The 14,642-nt window shown below is 44.5% G+C and overlaps 1 protein-coding gene across 1 annotated transcript in view; it reads right to left on the minus strand.

Annotated features, from left to right (window-relative positions):
* Positions 1-14,642, minus strand: part of LOC119448858 (adenylate cyclase type 5-like) — a 741,406-nt gene that overhangs the window by 15,234 nt on the left and 711,530 nt on the right. The window contains exons 15-21 of the mRNA XM_049665963.1: positions 13,929-14,012; positions 12,451-12,617; positions 11,733-11,808; positions 7,638-7,796; positions 4,019-4,159; positions 3,178-3,270; positions 2,377-2,488 (exon numbers count right to left, since the gene is read on the minus strand). Coding sequence (XP_049521920.1) covers positions 2,377-2,488; positions 3,178-3,270; positions 4,019-4,159; positions 7,638-7,796; positions 11,733-11,808; positions 12,451-12,617; positions 13,929-14,012 — 832 coding nt within the window. The remainder of the gene's footprint in view (positions 1-2,376; positions 2,489-3,177; positions 3,271-4,018; positions 4,160-7,637; positions 7,797-11,732; positions 11,809-12,450; positions 12,618-13,928; positions 14,013-14,642) is intronic.

The raw sequence follows: 14,642 nt of genomic DNA on the forward strand, positions 1-14,642 counted from the left end.
TGGTGGTTCTATAGTCGTGAGATGCGCTAAAGTCCTATAGCACAGATGGTTAGCTTGTGCTTGCACGGATGCTTGAGTATTGATCCTAGTACAGTAGAACCCCGCTGTTACGTTCCCAGGTGCTGCGTTTTCCCGGCTGTTACGTCGTTTTCGGCCGGTCCCGGCACAGCTCCCATAGAACCTCATGCATTGGTAACCCCGCTGTTGCGTCGCAACTGTGGAACCGTTCCCGCATCATACGTTGCGAACTGCCACCCCGCGCCGGCCCGAGCGGCCGTTTTGACTTTTCATGTCGTTTGGCTTGGTTGCTTGACGATGACCGTTGGCCGCCCAAAGTGCCGGGGGCGACACTTACGACATATTTTTGTGTCTGCCAGCAAAAGTATGGCCCTTGAGATCCGTATTTGCTATCTAAAGATCGTGTCTATGACGCGTTGCGGCCCTAAAATTGGTTTTGGCTCATATATGTTCCGTATAGAGTCCAAGGGAGATAACGCCGTCGCCGCGCCGTATGCTGTATGTGCGAGTGAAAGCGTGCGAGGGGAGCCGACGACCGCGTCTAAATCTCGCGCGCGAAAGAAAGAAAAGCAGGGAGGAAGCGCGCCTTCTTGCGTTGCACTCGAGGCACCGGCAAGGGAGCGAGGGGGGAGGGATAGCGGTAAGCGTTGTGCTCAGGCATCAACTGCGTACTGCGCGCGGGCCGTATCTTGAAAGCGATCTGCGTTGGGGGCAGAGTCTACGCAGTGTAGGTGCGTCGGCGGCTCGTAGCTTTGTGCGTGCTGTGTTTTGTAGCGTTAGCTACACTGGCCTAGCCAAGCCCGTTTCGCGCGGCACATCAAGAGCCGTGCTGCGCATGCGCAAGGATCAGTGATGTCACACGGCTTGCGCACCGGAGCCACCGCAGCCGGCACCTCTCGCGCACTCCGCCGCTGCCGCGCGCGACTCACCGCCGCCGGTCTGCGCATTCCAGAGGAGTGACGTCGTAGCCGTGGTAGACGCACTGGCGCCGGCGCGCGCTCGCTGTGCAGTCGCCGTCTGACACTGCGCTGGAGCCGCTGCGCTTCTGACTGGCGTTTGCCAGTGTGGTATAGCCATGGAGAAGGAGAGCGCAAATGCTGCTCAACAGCGCAGAAGAACGGAGAAGCTCGACTCATCGGATCCCGAAGTAGTTGCCTGGCAATTAGCGGTTGAGCGTAGGAGACAACCAGGAAAGCTAAGAATAATCAGCTGAACCTTTGCTAACGCTACGTATATCCTGGCATAGCCGAGCTAAGCCACTGCAACTTTTTTTTTCTCGGCGCTCAGTTTGCGCTGAAGCGATAGACAACAGCACGAAGGTCACTTCGATCGCTTCTGCAGCGGCGCTTAAATTCCTCACCCCAGCGTTTGACAGCGAGAGTCCGCGCTCATCGAGTGTGATGTGTTTATGTTTGCCTGTGGGCGCTGTCATCATGCTTGTTAATACAGTTAATAAGCGAATGTTTACACGTTTACACGGACGATAAAACTACTATTCTTACTTTGTATAGCTGTCTACTAATTTGCTATCGCAATCGATACTTCGGCTGTCGGGCAAAACTACCACTTTTTTTTTCACACGTAAGAATTAAAATAATATTGTGTGCAGTTCAACACTACTCCAATTTCTCAATTTTTCCTGTTTCTCGGCTCTTGCGTTTCCCAGATCTTGCGGTTTTTGTTTACGGTCCCGCGAAAAACGTATCAGCGGGGTTCTACTCTAGTAAGCGAATTGGGCTCCAGAAGCTTCAGCCTGGCTTCTGGCGGTAAAGCACATCTCTTGTATCGTAAGGCGTCCCACTTAGGAAGGCTTCACTATTCGGCTCGAATTTTAGTGTGTATAGAAAAAGAAAGACACTTAACAAATTCATTGCTTCGACACATCTTTCATCTTTAGGGGACTATGAACAAGGCAAGAAAAGATTACTGGAAACACAGGACCAAAGGACAGGACGGTGCAGCAATGTCAGATGGTCACCCTAGGTCGCCTTTATCCAACATCCGCCCCTTAGGGCTTCTTTCTTTTTGTTGTTTGCTGTGTGGTGTTAACTTGCTAATGGCATAAAAGGCATAGAAAGATAGCAAGTTATTGTGGTGTCCGTGTGCTCATTCCTGTAGCGCTACACAAGCGCGGCGCAAGATTAAGACCGGTCGCCTTCTAGTACTTTGTATCCGGATGTCATGACCCCACTAATTCTTCAGTCAGTTCTTGCAAGAAAAGTCGCCTATGATTGGCACGCGTTAAAAAATACCTGGATTTTTCAGCAGGTAAATATATTTGGTGCACATAGCAAGACCAAACCATGGTACAGCAGGAAGATTGGCTGGCGCTGCACTTTCCGTTAAAGGCTCTCTTACCTACACGCAGCTTGAAGTTGTTGAAGGAATGCTTGTTGACATCTTCAAGGGCTTCTTTCATCGAAATGGCGAAGTCCACTAGAGCTGTTAGGTGAACCCATGATGCAAGGTTCTGTAATGGAAAGAACACGGGCGATTTACTTGAACCATCAGAACATAATCGACAGGCCACGGTGGCAAATTTCTGTAGAATAAAAAAAGCCAAGTATGCCAAGTATCATGTACTATAAGTTAAGCTCTACATTACACCGCAGTACGCATTTAAGTTATGAGGCAGTTCTGCGTTCTGCACTCTGCCGTTAAAAGAAATAAGTTAGGTCTAAAACGCCCACCTCATTCGTGTCTGCTTAATCGCCTATATTTTTAATTTATCAAATATATTCTGAAGTCATCGAAAGACACATCGTTACCAGTGACACGGTAAAGAGACTGCTGCAAAAGCTAGAAAATTTTACACACGTGCTTGTCACATACCATTCTTTTTTGAAGGTCTAATAGAAACATAAATAATTACCACTGGTGTGATTACCACAAAAACTCCTTAATTTGGCCTGGAAAGCATTCTTGTTCATTGTACGACAGTTTTAAACGTAAATTGTATTGCAAGAAAAAACCGGATTTCGCCTGAGAAAAATAAACGCCAAGTATATGCATTTCTCAGAAATATAGCAGCCAGGGAGCGGACATGGAACAAGTGTAAGTCATCTGTGAAGAGCTCGCACGAACGTTCGTCAAAGCTGTAACGTGCAGAGGGAAGAGGCGCGGGTATTTGCACAAGAAATCAACTGGAAACGCGCTTACCTGGTCTTTAGGGTTTAGGCCAGAAGCCGCCATGTAGGTGCTGCTGATTGTCTTGATTTTCTCGAGGCATTGAAACCTTTCGTCATCAAGCAGCTAATGCAAGAGGGAGATTGTAAAAAAAAAAGGTAAATTCTGAGCTATGTGTCGGGACTTATCGAAAAATAAAAAAATAATTCCAACCAACTAAGCGTTAACGCAGTAAGTGTGAAATTTTAACACGAGTTCGCGCCACAATAACTGTGCTTCCTAGGAGCATGCCTTTCAACTAAGGAGAGATGCCACTTAGAATCATGTAAGTGCTCGCAATCAGTGATTAGTTAACTGATAAGTGTTCAATTGCGAATATTTCGCGGTAGTTGAAAATAACGTGGTAGGTACTTCGGTCGGGCGAGGGACGCGCAAGGCCGATCACTTCTGCTGTACTATTCGTCGACTTCACCAGAGAGCGCTAAAAAGCTGCCGTATGGTTGCTGTTAATCACATTCTAAGCGGTGTTGTTTTTGCTACGTTTAGAGAGCTGGTGACGACGTACTTTTTTGAATAATCATCAAAGCGTCTGTGACTTTATGGAGTCTAAGGAAAACGTTGACACTCCATTTTTTTTATTTGGAAAAACCATAGAAGTGATAGGGGTTGGGATAGTGGTCTGAGGATTGCGGCGTGCTTAAATTTACCCTTTCAGAATAGTACTCAAATGTTACAAGTTTAGAGCGACAATTATTGAAGTTGTTCAGAGATAGGCAATGGGAATCAAAAAGTGAAGAGTACCCATTTTCTATTTGCTGTGCAAGATGCTTTATTTTTTTCCCCGAAATGGCAACCTTTGTTGACAGATTCTTACCTGGTCAAAGTCAAATATGATTTCATTCAGTAGCCTGATGCATTCCACACCATTGTTGATGTCCTCGGAATAGAAATTTGCAAAGTTTGGTATGGAGGCGAACAACACGCCGCAGCAGACGTAGGATTGTGCATAGAGCTCCTGCAACACCAATGAAATATATCGCGCACGTGAAATAATATCATTTATTCCTGATCTTTCATGTGACAAGGCTACAATCTGGAATATGTGACAAACTAGTGAAACGTTCCACATTACTATTCACTAAAGAAAGAAAACAATGAGCAACACAGACCAAAAAACACGCACTAGATGGCTCTTGTGTCATCCCCCCCCCCCCCCTCCCCAAATACAAACTGCGTTATAAAAGAAGGCACTAGGAATAATGAATATCAGCAGAATCGCTTAGTTGAAAGTTAATTGAAAAACTGACCGGATGTAGGTGTACAGAAACACCGACGCGATCAATACAGCAAGAGGTGAAGAAAAATTAAAACAAATCCAGCATGCTCGGGAAGACGCGCGCCCATGTACTCGATAGCCGCCTCTATCAGCCACTGTAATTAATTAAGCACAAAGCGTAGGACACAGAATAAGTGCACCGAAGCAGCAACGTAATTTCAGAGACAAAAGTTCTGCTCCAGGATTATTAACCGTGGTATCGCAGGGATCACGAAAGGTATTGTCAAGATATAAAAAAATATGGGGTTTTACGTGCGAAAACCACCATCTGATTATGAGGCACGCAGTAGTGTAGCACTCCGGATTAATCTGCACCACCTGGAGTTCTTTAACGTGCACCCAAATCTAAGTACACGGGTGCTTTTTGCATTTTCGCCCCCATCGAAATGCGGCCGCCATGGCCGGAATTTGATCCCACGACCACGTGCTTAGCAGCTCAACACTGTCAAGATATAAAGCTTGAATAGCCACAAAGTGTTATTAAGTGGTCATAAGCTAAGATAACACGAGCCGTGTCATCTTACTATGCACATATTGCAATAATAATGAAAACTAAGAACGAAGTATAAAAAGTTAGTTCGAGTGTTGGGGGTCGAGAATTCACTGTCGCTCTTTTTTCAATGGTACTGTTCTCACGCTTGTTGTTCAGCATATAAATGACAAGAGAATTTAGGATAGCGATATCCGTCAACACAAAGTAATCGACCAGCTATTATACGCAAGTTTACGTCGTAAGCCATTCGAGCTTTCCGAGAGAGAGGCCCTTTATTTTTCATTTTATTTAATTTTTTTATCTTATTTAATTTTTTTCATCTATGGGCCGTGACATCGAGCAGATTCGCCGTCTGGCGGGCACTGGATGAACCACGGATAGCATGGCGTGGCCTCCGCGATTGGCTCCGGAAGTGCTGCCGGAGCCGATCGCAGAGGCCACGAGCAGAGGCCACGAACCACGAACGCTGCGCGTCACTACGTGTTTACACGTGCGTGTACAGCATGAATATCTTTAAAGACCGTTTCTTCTGTGGCTGCAGCACAAATCGTAAATGCTGGTTTGGATTTTTTATTTTTTTTGGCGGTGTACAAGAGCATTTACCCTTGCGCTGTCGTCTTTGCGCTGTTTTAAGATCAGTGACTGCCAGTGTCTAGCGCGTGATGGACGATGTACTCGCCACAGTCATATAAATTTTATTATAATTTGAATATATCACGAAAAGCACTTAACCTATTTTTAAACAAATTAAGTTGTAGCGGCGAGATGTAAATGACGTGCTTTAGTGACTTGTCGCGATGTGTAGATCACTCCGCGATGCCTGTAATACTACGAAACATGAACGAGGTGGTGGAACACCACTCAGCAGTAAAAAAGATACGTAAGCATGCACTAATATCATATCGCGTCATGCGTTGATGTAATTGTGACAATTTCGTGTCTCTCCCTTAGTCTGCACGCGACCAGAGGTGACCTTTTAACATGTGGTTCTGATGCCACTATGGTTATCTCATTTTGCCTCACAATTCAATAGTGGGTTTTGTGCTTTGATTCGATGCTACAGAATGAAAGCTAAATTAGGGTATTATATCGAGGATCGTGCGTGACACGGCAGTCTGTAGACGTAGGACGCCATATAACACGGAGTCGAAAGGCGGCTACTACAATTTCCTTTTGCTCTTCATTGTGATGGCGTTAGCTTCACGCAAGGCAGTGACTATTAAATTATCAGCTGAAATAAAACAACCTATTGAGTTGTGCTCCTCAAATAATTTTAGCATTGTCGCATCGCAGTCGTGCGCGTAGCCATGCAAGGGCAATAAGAACATTCTCGTCTGAATTAACCTGATGATCCTACTAACGCACTGTCACTCACCGTTTGCTTAATTTAACTCATTAACTGTTTGAATTTCACAGCGAATACAAAGAAATGAATAAAAATAAAGAAACGGAGATGTATGCGTAAAAGTGGGGATGTAGAGGGTGCGTTAACTTGCTATTTTACCTTTGTTATACAGGAATTTAGACTTCTTAAACAAGTGAAAGATTCGAAGAGAATGCGGCAATTATTAACATGCGCAAAAATATTAACAGAGTACGCGGAACGCGAGTTAAGCTTACACAAAAAGCGCAAGGAAGTGCCGCAACAGAGATTGTGTGGCCGAGTGCCACACTCCCGTCAAATGGCAGTTTGCGCTTCTTTCAAGTCACTAGAGACGTTCACAGCTTTTCTTGCAAAAAAAAAATGTCGCAGTTTCGCCCGAAAGGTGAAGAATCGATCGATTCTGATAGCAAACTTAGTAGACAACTATGCAAAGTAAGGATAGTAGTTTTATCGGCCATGTAAAGTTGGAAATTAAATGTTCGCTTACTAACTAAATAAACAAGCACGGTGTCATGCGCGCACAGGTAAACATGAACGCATCTCGCTTGATGACCATGGAAACTCCTCGAAACGCTGGAGTAAGAAAGCGCGCCAGCGGCAGCGAGACAATTTACCTCCGCGCTGGCTCTCGCTTCAACGCGAAGTATACGTCGAAGCACAGCGCATACGAAGCCACCGGCACTCGGCGAATGCACTTTGGCCCATCGCAGATCTCTTTGAAGATGAGGATACCCGTGGGCGCACACTACGGTCACATCGCCGATCGCTTTCAAGATAGCTCCGTGAGCGGCAGACGCGGAAGCGGAACGCCCCCCCCTCCCCCAATCGTCTACGTCGCCTCCTGCCCGTGCCTCGCGCGTGAACGAAGACCATGCGCTTCCGGCCGCCTTCCTCTCCCGCGTGCGCGAGATTAAGCTGCGGTTGCCGGCTCACCCTCGCGAGCTTTCACTCGCACACAGAGCGCACGGCGCGCGGCGACGATTTTATCGCCGTTGGACTTCATAAGGAACATCACGGTGACGGCGACTACGACGGCGACGGCAAAAATGCGCTTGGAGTGTCCATATAGTTGCTATCGCAATAAAATGGGGCATTGGACGGAAACAAATTATCAGTTCACTTCAGTCAGGCGCGTTTCAATAGCCAGAAAATCGGGCCATATCGTCTACAGCGTAGTGCCGCCGACTATACGTTTTAATGCGCGCCGTCGACCGCCTATCCACACCAACGCGGCGACGGTGCCGCCATCTGTGTAGTTCATTCTCGCGGCGAATACTAACCTCATTTTTTCTGTCGTGAGTAAGAAAATAGGTTGCTACGTGGTCGGGAAGAACATTGCGTAGCAGTTGCGTGTTGTAGCTGCATATTTCACGCATGCTCTGCAGGTTAGCCTGTGCTTGGCGCTTCCACAAGAAGTCCAGTCTTGAGGTGACTTCAGTCTGCGAAGATCAACATACATACATACATACATACATACATACATACATACATACATACATACATACATACATACATACATACATACATACATACATACATACATACATTCTTCTTCTTCTTTCTGGGTTTTACGTGCCAAAACCAGTTGGCATACATACATACATACATACATACATACATACATACATAACTTTACATGTAACATAGGCCACTGCGAGAGAATGCAAAAAGCTGACTCCTCCATGCAAGCAGACTCTTTTCTCGTCTGCTAAATGGTCATATTTCAAACGCCAAGCATTTCTTGGCGAACATATGATACTTTGACAGCATCTATCTATCTATCTATCTATCTATCTATCTATCTATCTATCTATCTATCTATCTATCTATCTATCTATCTATCTATCTATCTATCTATCTATCTATCTATCTATCTATCTATCTATCTATCTATCTATCTATCTATATAGCCGGCTACGTCTTTGTGCTCTCATGGTCGTTTCGTTAACTTGGTATGTACCAAAATTGGCATAGTGTGACAAGAGTGTATGACGAACATAAATGATAGGTCATGATATAAATGTCTTGACATGCGTGTCATGTAGGTCATGACAATGACCCCGCGAAAAAAGCTGAACGCTCAAAAACCGCTGAAACGGGTTCAGACTTGGGTACTAAGTGAAGCAAACATTAAAGGATGATGGTAGAAGTCATAGTCATAAGCATGACTCAGCAAAAATGACAATGACTCAACGAAAAAAGATTAATACTCAAAAACCACTTAATTGGGTCAGGACGTGGGCACAAAATGAAGGAAACACTAAAGCATGATGGTAGAAGTCATAGTCATGAGCATGACTCAGCAAAAATGACAATGACTCAGCGAAAAAAATTACCACTAAAAACAATGAAAGGAGTTCGGATGTGGTATTAAGTGAAGGAAAAGGCTTATGTTTTATGGTCGAAGTCATAGGCATGAGCATGACTATGGCTTTCGCCTTAAGGTCTCTTAAGCGTAGCTAAAGGGACTCCTGAGGACTCATGACATGAATGTCATGCATGCGTGTCATGTAGGTCATGAAATAGCCGCTAACGCCTTGGCGCTCTCATGGTCGTTTCGTTAACTTGGTAGGCACACTGCTTCACATAACATCGATTCCCACAGGGCGTGGGATCTGCCGTCTTTTTTGTCTAGAACAAGAAAAAAAAACTTCGGTGTTTGCAGTCGGAAATGTTGCCTTGACACTACACTAGTCGATACATATTATGCAAATTGGGGGAATACTCAGTAATTCTATCGACTCGCTTTTCTTGCACCGTTCTATGTAGCAGCGTCCAGGCGCATTTCCCGAAGTGCTTTCTGCTTCTGTTGGCTTCGAGTGACCGTTTCTCGAACGCTACTTCCGCATCGCTTCCACTTCGTTTGCGTTGTACTTATCAGGGATTTTATTAGTATAGTTAGCGAAGGAATTATTCAATAGTAAAAGACTGACTACAGCGCTAACTTGGTTAAAGGTCCACTGATCGCGCTCCGTTGGGACACAACGTGTCTTTCGTAGCATATTATAGCACCGAAGGGTCCCGGGATCCACTGCTTCTATTCATTGCGTAACATTCTAGTAACATTCGGAAGGTTATCGATAACTTGACGCTGTTTCCAGACTCGCTTGGCGGCAATTTATTTTTTGTCACAGCAGCATGACATTTTCTTTTCAGCCACTCTTCCTTTACGAACATCGGTAACTAGATACTGCGTTTTCCTTTGTTATACTATGTCGCTGTCGTCGGTATAGCTGGCCGCTTCTCGGAACCTAGAACCGGCGATATGAGCTGTTCAAGAACATTCTTCTCTATTCTTCTCTATTCTTTGTTCTTGTATGTTCTTGGTTTTTATACATTTCTGTTCTTCTTTCACTATTCTTTTTCTTTGTACTTTATCTGTTCTAGAGCCAGCAGGAATTGTGCATCTCCTGGTGGCAGTTCTGAGCTATAGTTCTTTTCCACTTCTCTGTGATTCCTTTTTATGTGTGCGAACTAAATAAAATAAATAAATAAAACGCCGTTGGCTTCCGGAGACGCCGTTATATTTATTTATTGAACTCACTGGAAAAGGTGCGACACCCGAGTTGTCGCGATAACTGATACGGAGGTTCACTCGCGTAGCGTTCAGTTTACCTTTGCCAGCGGAACATTTCTTGCACAGTTCAAACGAGAAAACACAGCGAAACAGCCGTCTTAATGATGAGCCACGTTCCTGTGACGTACATTGTGGGCTAATAATGCAAAAGGAAATACATATCTGCTTAGAAAATAAGTCATAATCTTTTCGAGGACAGCATTTTCGTAAGGGAAATTGGCAACTTGTTTACTGTAACGTATTATCCAACTCAAAAGTCGGGTACGTTAGCAAATTGCTACCGCTTACGATTATTGCTATACCACGCCACGGTAGCCAGATAGCTTTGCATTTGCAAGCTTATTCGCTGGTATTTCTTTGTTCTCTTTCTTCCTTTCTCTCTCTCTCTCTCTCTCCCTCCCACCTTCCACATTTTCTTTTTCTTGCTTCCTTTCTACGCTGGAAAATCTACAGAAAAAAAAGGGTAATAAGCAGCAAAATGCTTTCCGTACGTCGTTCGGTATTGCATTCGCCGTCTCCTCGAGCTACGACATAGGCAGCCATTCGGAGCTATTACACACATCGCAGACACTTTGCCAACGTCTGTTTCAGCTCGCCATGCTTCACCCGAGAACGTTACTCGAGGTTCATTACACTAATGGCTACGCACGTCTTCGTGCCGGCAGACCAACGTGCCGTGATCAGGCCAGGATGACAGAATGACAGCGCCGGCGTCATTCGTCTCCGCCGGCATCGAACAGAATAGTGGAAGCGCAACACCGAGCTGCCACTTCTCAAGCATTCAGAGAGACACGGCAACGGGTGGGCATGACTGGAGGCATTCGGTAATCGTGCATGTTTTATGCATAAGGTTTCGCTCCGTTGGGGGCCGGAAACAACGCTCAACTGTTCTTATGCTATATACTGTAATTTTCGCGCAAAGTTTCCCGCTCCGAGTAACTTTTGCTGTTTTATTCAAGGTACTGCATTCTTTGACAACTCGTCAAGGTCGAGCCGCGCATTGACGTACATATCGATGCACACGAATAGGCTCTCGCTTTATACTGTACCGTCTGAATTGGCAGCCGTAAGATTGCCGCTGGATTTGTGGCCATTTCAACCGTAGCGGGTGAACGCAATTATTTGACGAACAAGCAAGGAAACACGCAGGTAAGATGGCAGCCTTCACTGTGGGGAAATGCCGCTGTCGCAGTAATTGAGTGCATAGCTGAAGGAATCACTGAAAGTAGCCTCCTTTTTTCTTTGTTATTGCAATTATCGTGAAATATCTACCGCCCCACCTTTTTTTTTTAAAGAAAGTGATAGAATTCTCTGACAATAGATTAAGGGTCAAAGCGCCCATAGAAATACCTCCAAATCCCTGTACAATAAGTACATTAATAGGTTCTTACTTAGACTTAATTCGATCGTGTAAATATAGACGACAGTGGCTATTTGTTAAGATTCGCTTTATTGTATTCCCTGTTCATTAGATACTGCTATTTTGATGTAATTTTAGGGCTCCGCTTTCAACCGCCGTAATTTAAGCTTCCAAGCAATCCGAAATTCAACACTTCGAAAAATAAATACGCACAAAGGCGATAGACTCGGCACGCAAGCTGAGTATATCAGCGTTTTCAAGTTTGCGGCATTTTTCGACAGAGCGCCTAAAGTTTGTTCCCTGTTGCGATTAGAAAGAAGTCCTCGCGTCTTCGGCAGCATGTGGCATGCACTAATGTTCAGCAGTAACACTAACGAACAGAGACAAGTCATACTTTTTTTTTGCATATAGCATGTAGGTAATGTTATTGAAACTTACCAGTCTGCAGTGATAGACAACTATGTAGAAAAATACGGCGATCAAGATGGGCATACGGTCTTCTACTGAAACAATCCTGAAATAAAAAGCATAAATATTCTTGGTCGACATAAATTGGGCACATATGCGAGCAGGCCGACTTAGCACAAATCAATGAGACTGCCGTGTAATTCTGGCACCTTTTAGCTAGCTGCATTTTTCGAATAACGCGTACGGTGGTCACATTTTCTTGTGCAGAAGCTGAACCGGGTGCATGATTAATTTTAAATTTAGTCTGCCTGTTAGGAGACCCGATTTATTCCTCGACTGATTACTCGATCGGCAGACTGATATCTGTCACAACGGCGAAGGTGCCTCTCGCCGACATATTTACCGTGTTCGTACTTGGCCTCTTGCAAGCTAAACTATTAACCAGCCTCCATAGCCAGCATAGTGCACAGAAAAGCTTGTTTTTCTTTTGTGCCATAGCTGGAAGTTCTCTTTCATCACATGTTTGTGTGTGCAAAGTGTCGTTTTGTTTTTTTTTTGCTCTACTGAGCCCTTCGGAGTCACGCAGAGAAACAGTACGATGAATTATACGCCTATACTACAAAACATTGGGTGTCTTATACTGGATCTAAATGTCCGAGATGATGCCATTTATCCATTATTTCAAAACGTTGCCGACATTAGTACACCAACTGCAGCATTTCTCAAAGTCAAATGGACAGATGCTTACACATTGTAGCCCTTGTGAGACCTTCTGAATACGTCAGGAAAGAACACTTTCACCAGCAGTATGTCCGTTACTGCCATGGCAGTAAGCATGGCGACCTTTATAAGGTAGTTGAGTTTGATGAAGGCAGAGCAGGCAACCATGTACAACATCCAAGAAAATACGTAGTACTGAAAGAGAGAGAGAGAGAGAGAGAGAGAGAGAAAAGCAAAGGGGCTATAAATACGACACGGTACACGTCATGACAATACTGGGTGAAACAAGTGCGCGTGTGGCTCAGAACTTTACACAAGCGCTTTGCGCATTTATATATATGTGGTTTCGCTGACAAACATTAACTGTTGTTACTTAGCAGAAATAAAATACTTGATTACAAACGCATTCTTTAGCCTAAATGTCTCGGTGCTTTGCCTCGAATATTTGCGAATAATTTAAAAGCGGTCATCTTGATATGTCCACAAACTATAGTACTCGGAAATTAATTATTTATTTTTGCCAGTCTAAGGCCCTCCCTACAAGTTCTTTATTTTACCTCGCCGCGTGCTCTCGCAAAAGGAACCCGTTTAGTTCGTCAAACCGCGGAGCATAATAAAAGCGTTCCTGCTTTTATGCTGCTTGCACAATAACACTAATGCGCTGGAAACGTTGAATGCTCCACTGATTACACCGCCCACAGGTTTAAATCGGTACTGACGCCCTGTTCATCTTAGACTTTATACAGTTCAGAGACTGCAGAAATCTTCAGTTCTCCAGCTTAACGACTACAAGCGGCTGTGAAAATATTACTGAACGATAATTCTCCTCAGTCTTCCACCACGCTTACAGTAGTAAGAAAAGTGCGAGACATTTTTCATTCTGTGCCATTTGAGCGAAACTGCGCAGAAAATTGGCGCTGTGGTTTACCTGACCACTAGCATATGACAATAGCCTCTTGAACAGTCACTGACACACTACGCTAGTTGCACCGCATAGCCTACCCATCGTGATACAATCTAAGAATGCATCACAAAGAAACCGTTTGGATCGACCAGTATGGGAAAATACGCGCGCTGGTGAAATAAATTTTTAACGATAACTGGAGAGGTTAGTCCAGCGAAAGGCTTGTCATGCTACTGCACGTTTAATAAATCACAGGATATCAAAAGAGAAATAGCAAAAAAAAAAAAAAGCGCAGTGGTAGCCATTCGCAAACTCGGAAATGCACAAAACAATGAGTGCCATGGCATGAACAAAGTTGAAAGTGGAGCTTTATGGCACTGTCAATAAGTAGAATGTTGGCCATCCTTGGCCCTTCGGCTGCAGCAGCGCACGCCCTGTTTCACCCTATTTGACATTATCGAAAAAGCTGTAGTGTCTAATAGCTTAGGAACCTAGGTAGCAAATTTTTCACAAGAAACCAGAATATCACATAAGTTTGATCGTGACTGCATGCGCCAAAGGAAAACATGTACACTGCAGTAAAAGAAGGCGCAGGGACATACCTGGGGATAGCAACACAAGGAACTTTCCGACGGCTCGTGACGACACTGATCTGTCGAGTTGCTGGACTGGCGGTCACAAACAAACTGAAAAAAAAAATGAGGTTATGACAACCGTTGGGCGGCCGCTCACTGCTTCGAAGTGAGAAATATAGTAGCAAAATAATCAAGAAGATTGAAATGATCAGCTTCATGCATGGCCGCCCCATGTGTTAGCCTTAAGGGTTATATATGTCCCTCTCACAACACAGCCTCTCTAGCAAACGCAGCGTACCGAAATACGAGAATAATAACAAGGTGCATTAGCTCCGAGCCGCATGGCTCTGAACAGTGGAGCAAACCGTCGTAAAGTTGCTATCTCGAACGTGGTAAAGTAAGGTGAAAGTGCTCAACCCGGTACTCCCACTGGTTAAAAGCAATAGGTGAGATTACCTAGAGCTCCGTGCTTATACAGGGTGATATTTTTTTGCTTTGAACACTTTTTTTTATGAAGCCTGCAAAATTCACTCGAATTACGACACTACAGATTATTATCTGCCCAGGAGGCCATGATTTGCTAGAAAAGCCAAAGCAATTCATTCAATAGGTAAATAATTAACTTAATTACCTTTTTAGTGACAAACGTTACGGCGCATGCTTAAACGAGAAACTTGACTGGAATCGTCATAAAAGTCTAGTTCCGTGTTTCTACATTTTAAAATAGCCTTGTAGATAAAA

The sequence above is a fragment of the Dermacentor silvarum genome, chromosome 4, assembly GCF_013339745.2.
Source record: "Dermacentor silvarum isolate Dsil-2018 chromosome 4, BIME_Dsil_1.4, whole genome shotgun sequence".
In the NCBI taxonomy this organism is placed as follows: Eukaryota; Metazoa; Arthropoda; class Arachnida; order Ixodida; family Ixodidae; genus Dermacentor; species Dermacentor silvarum.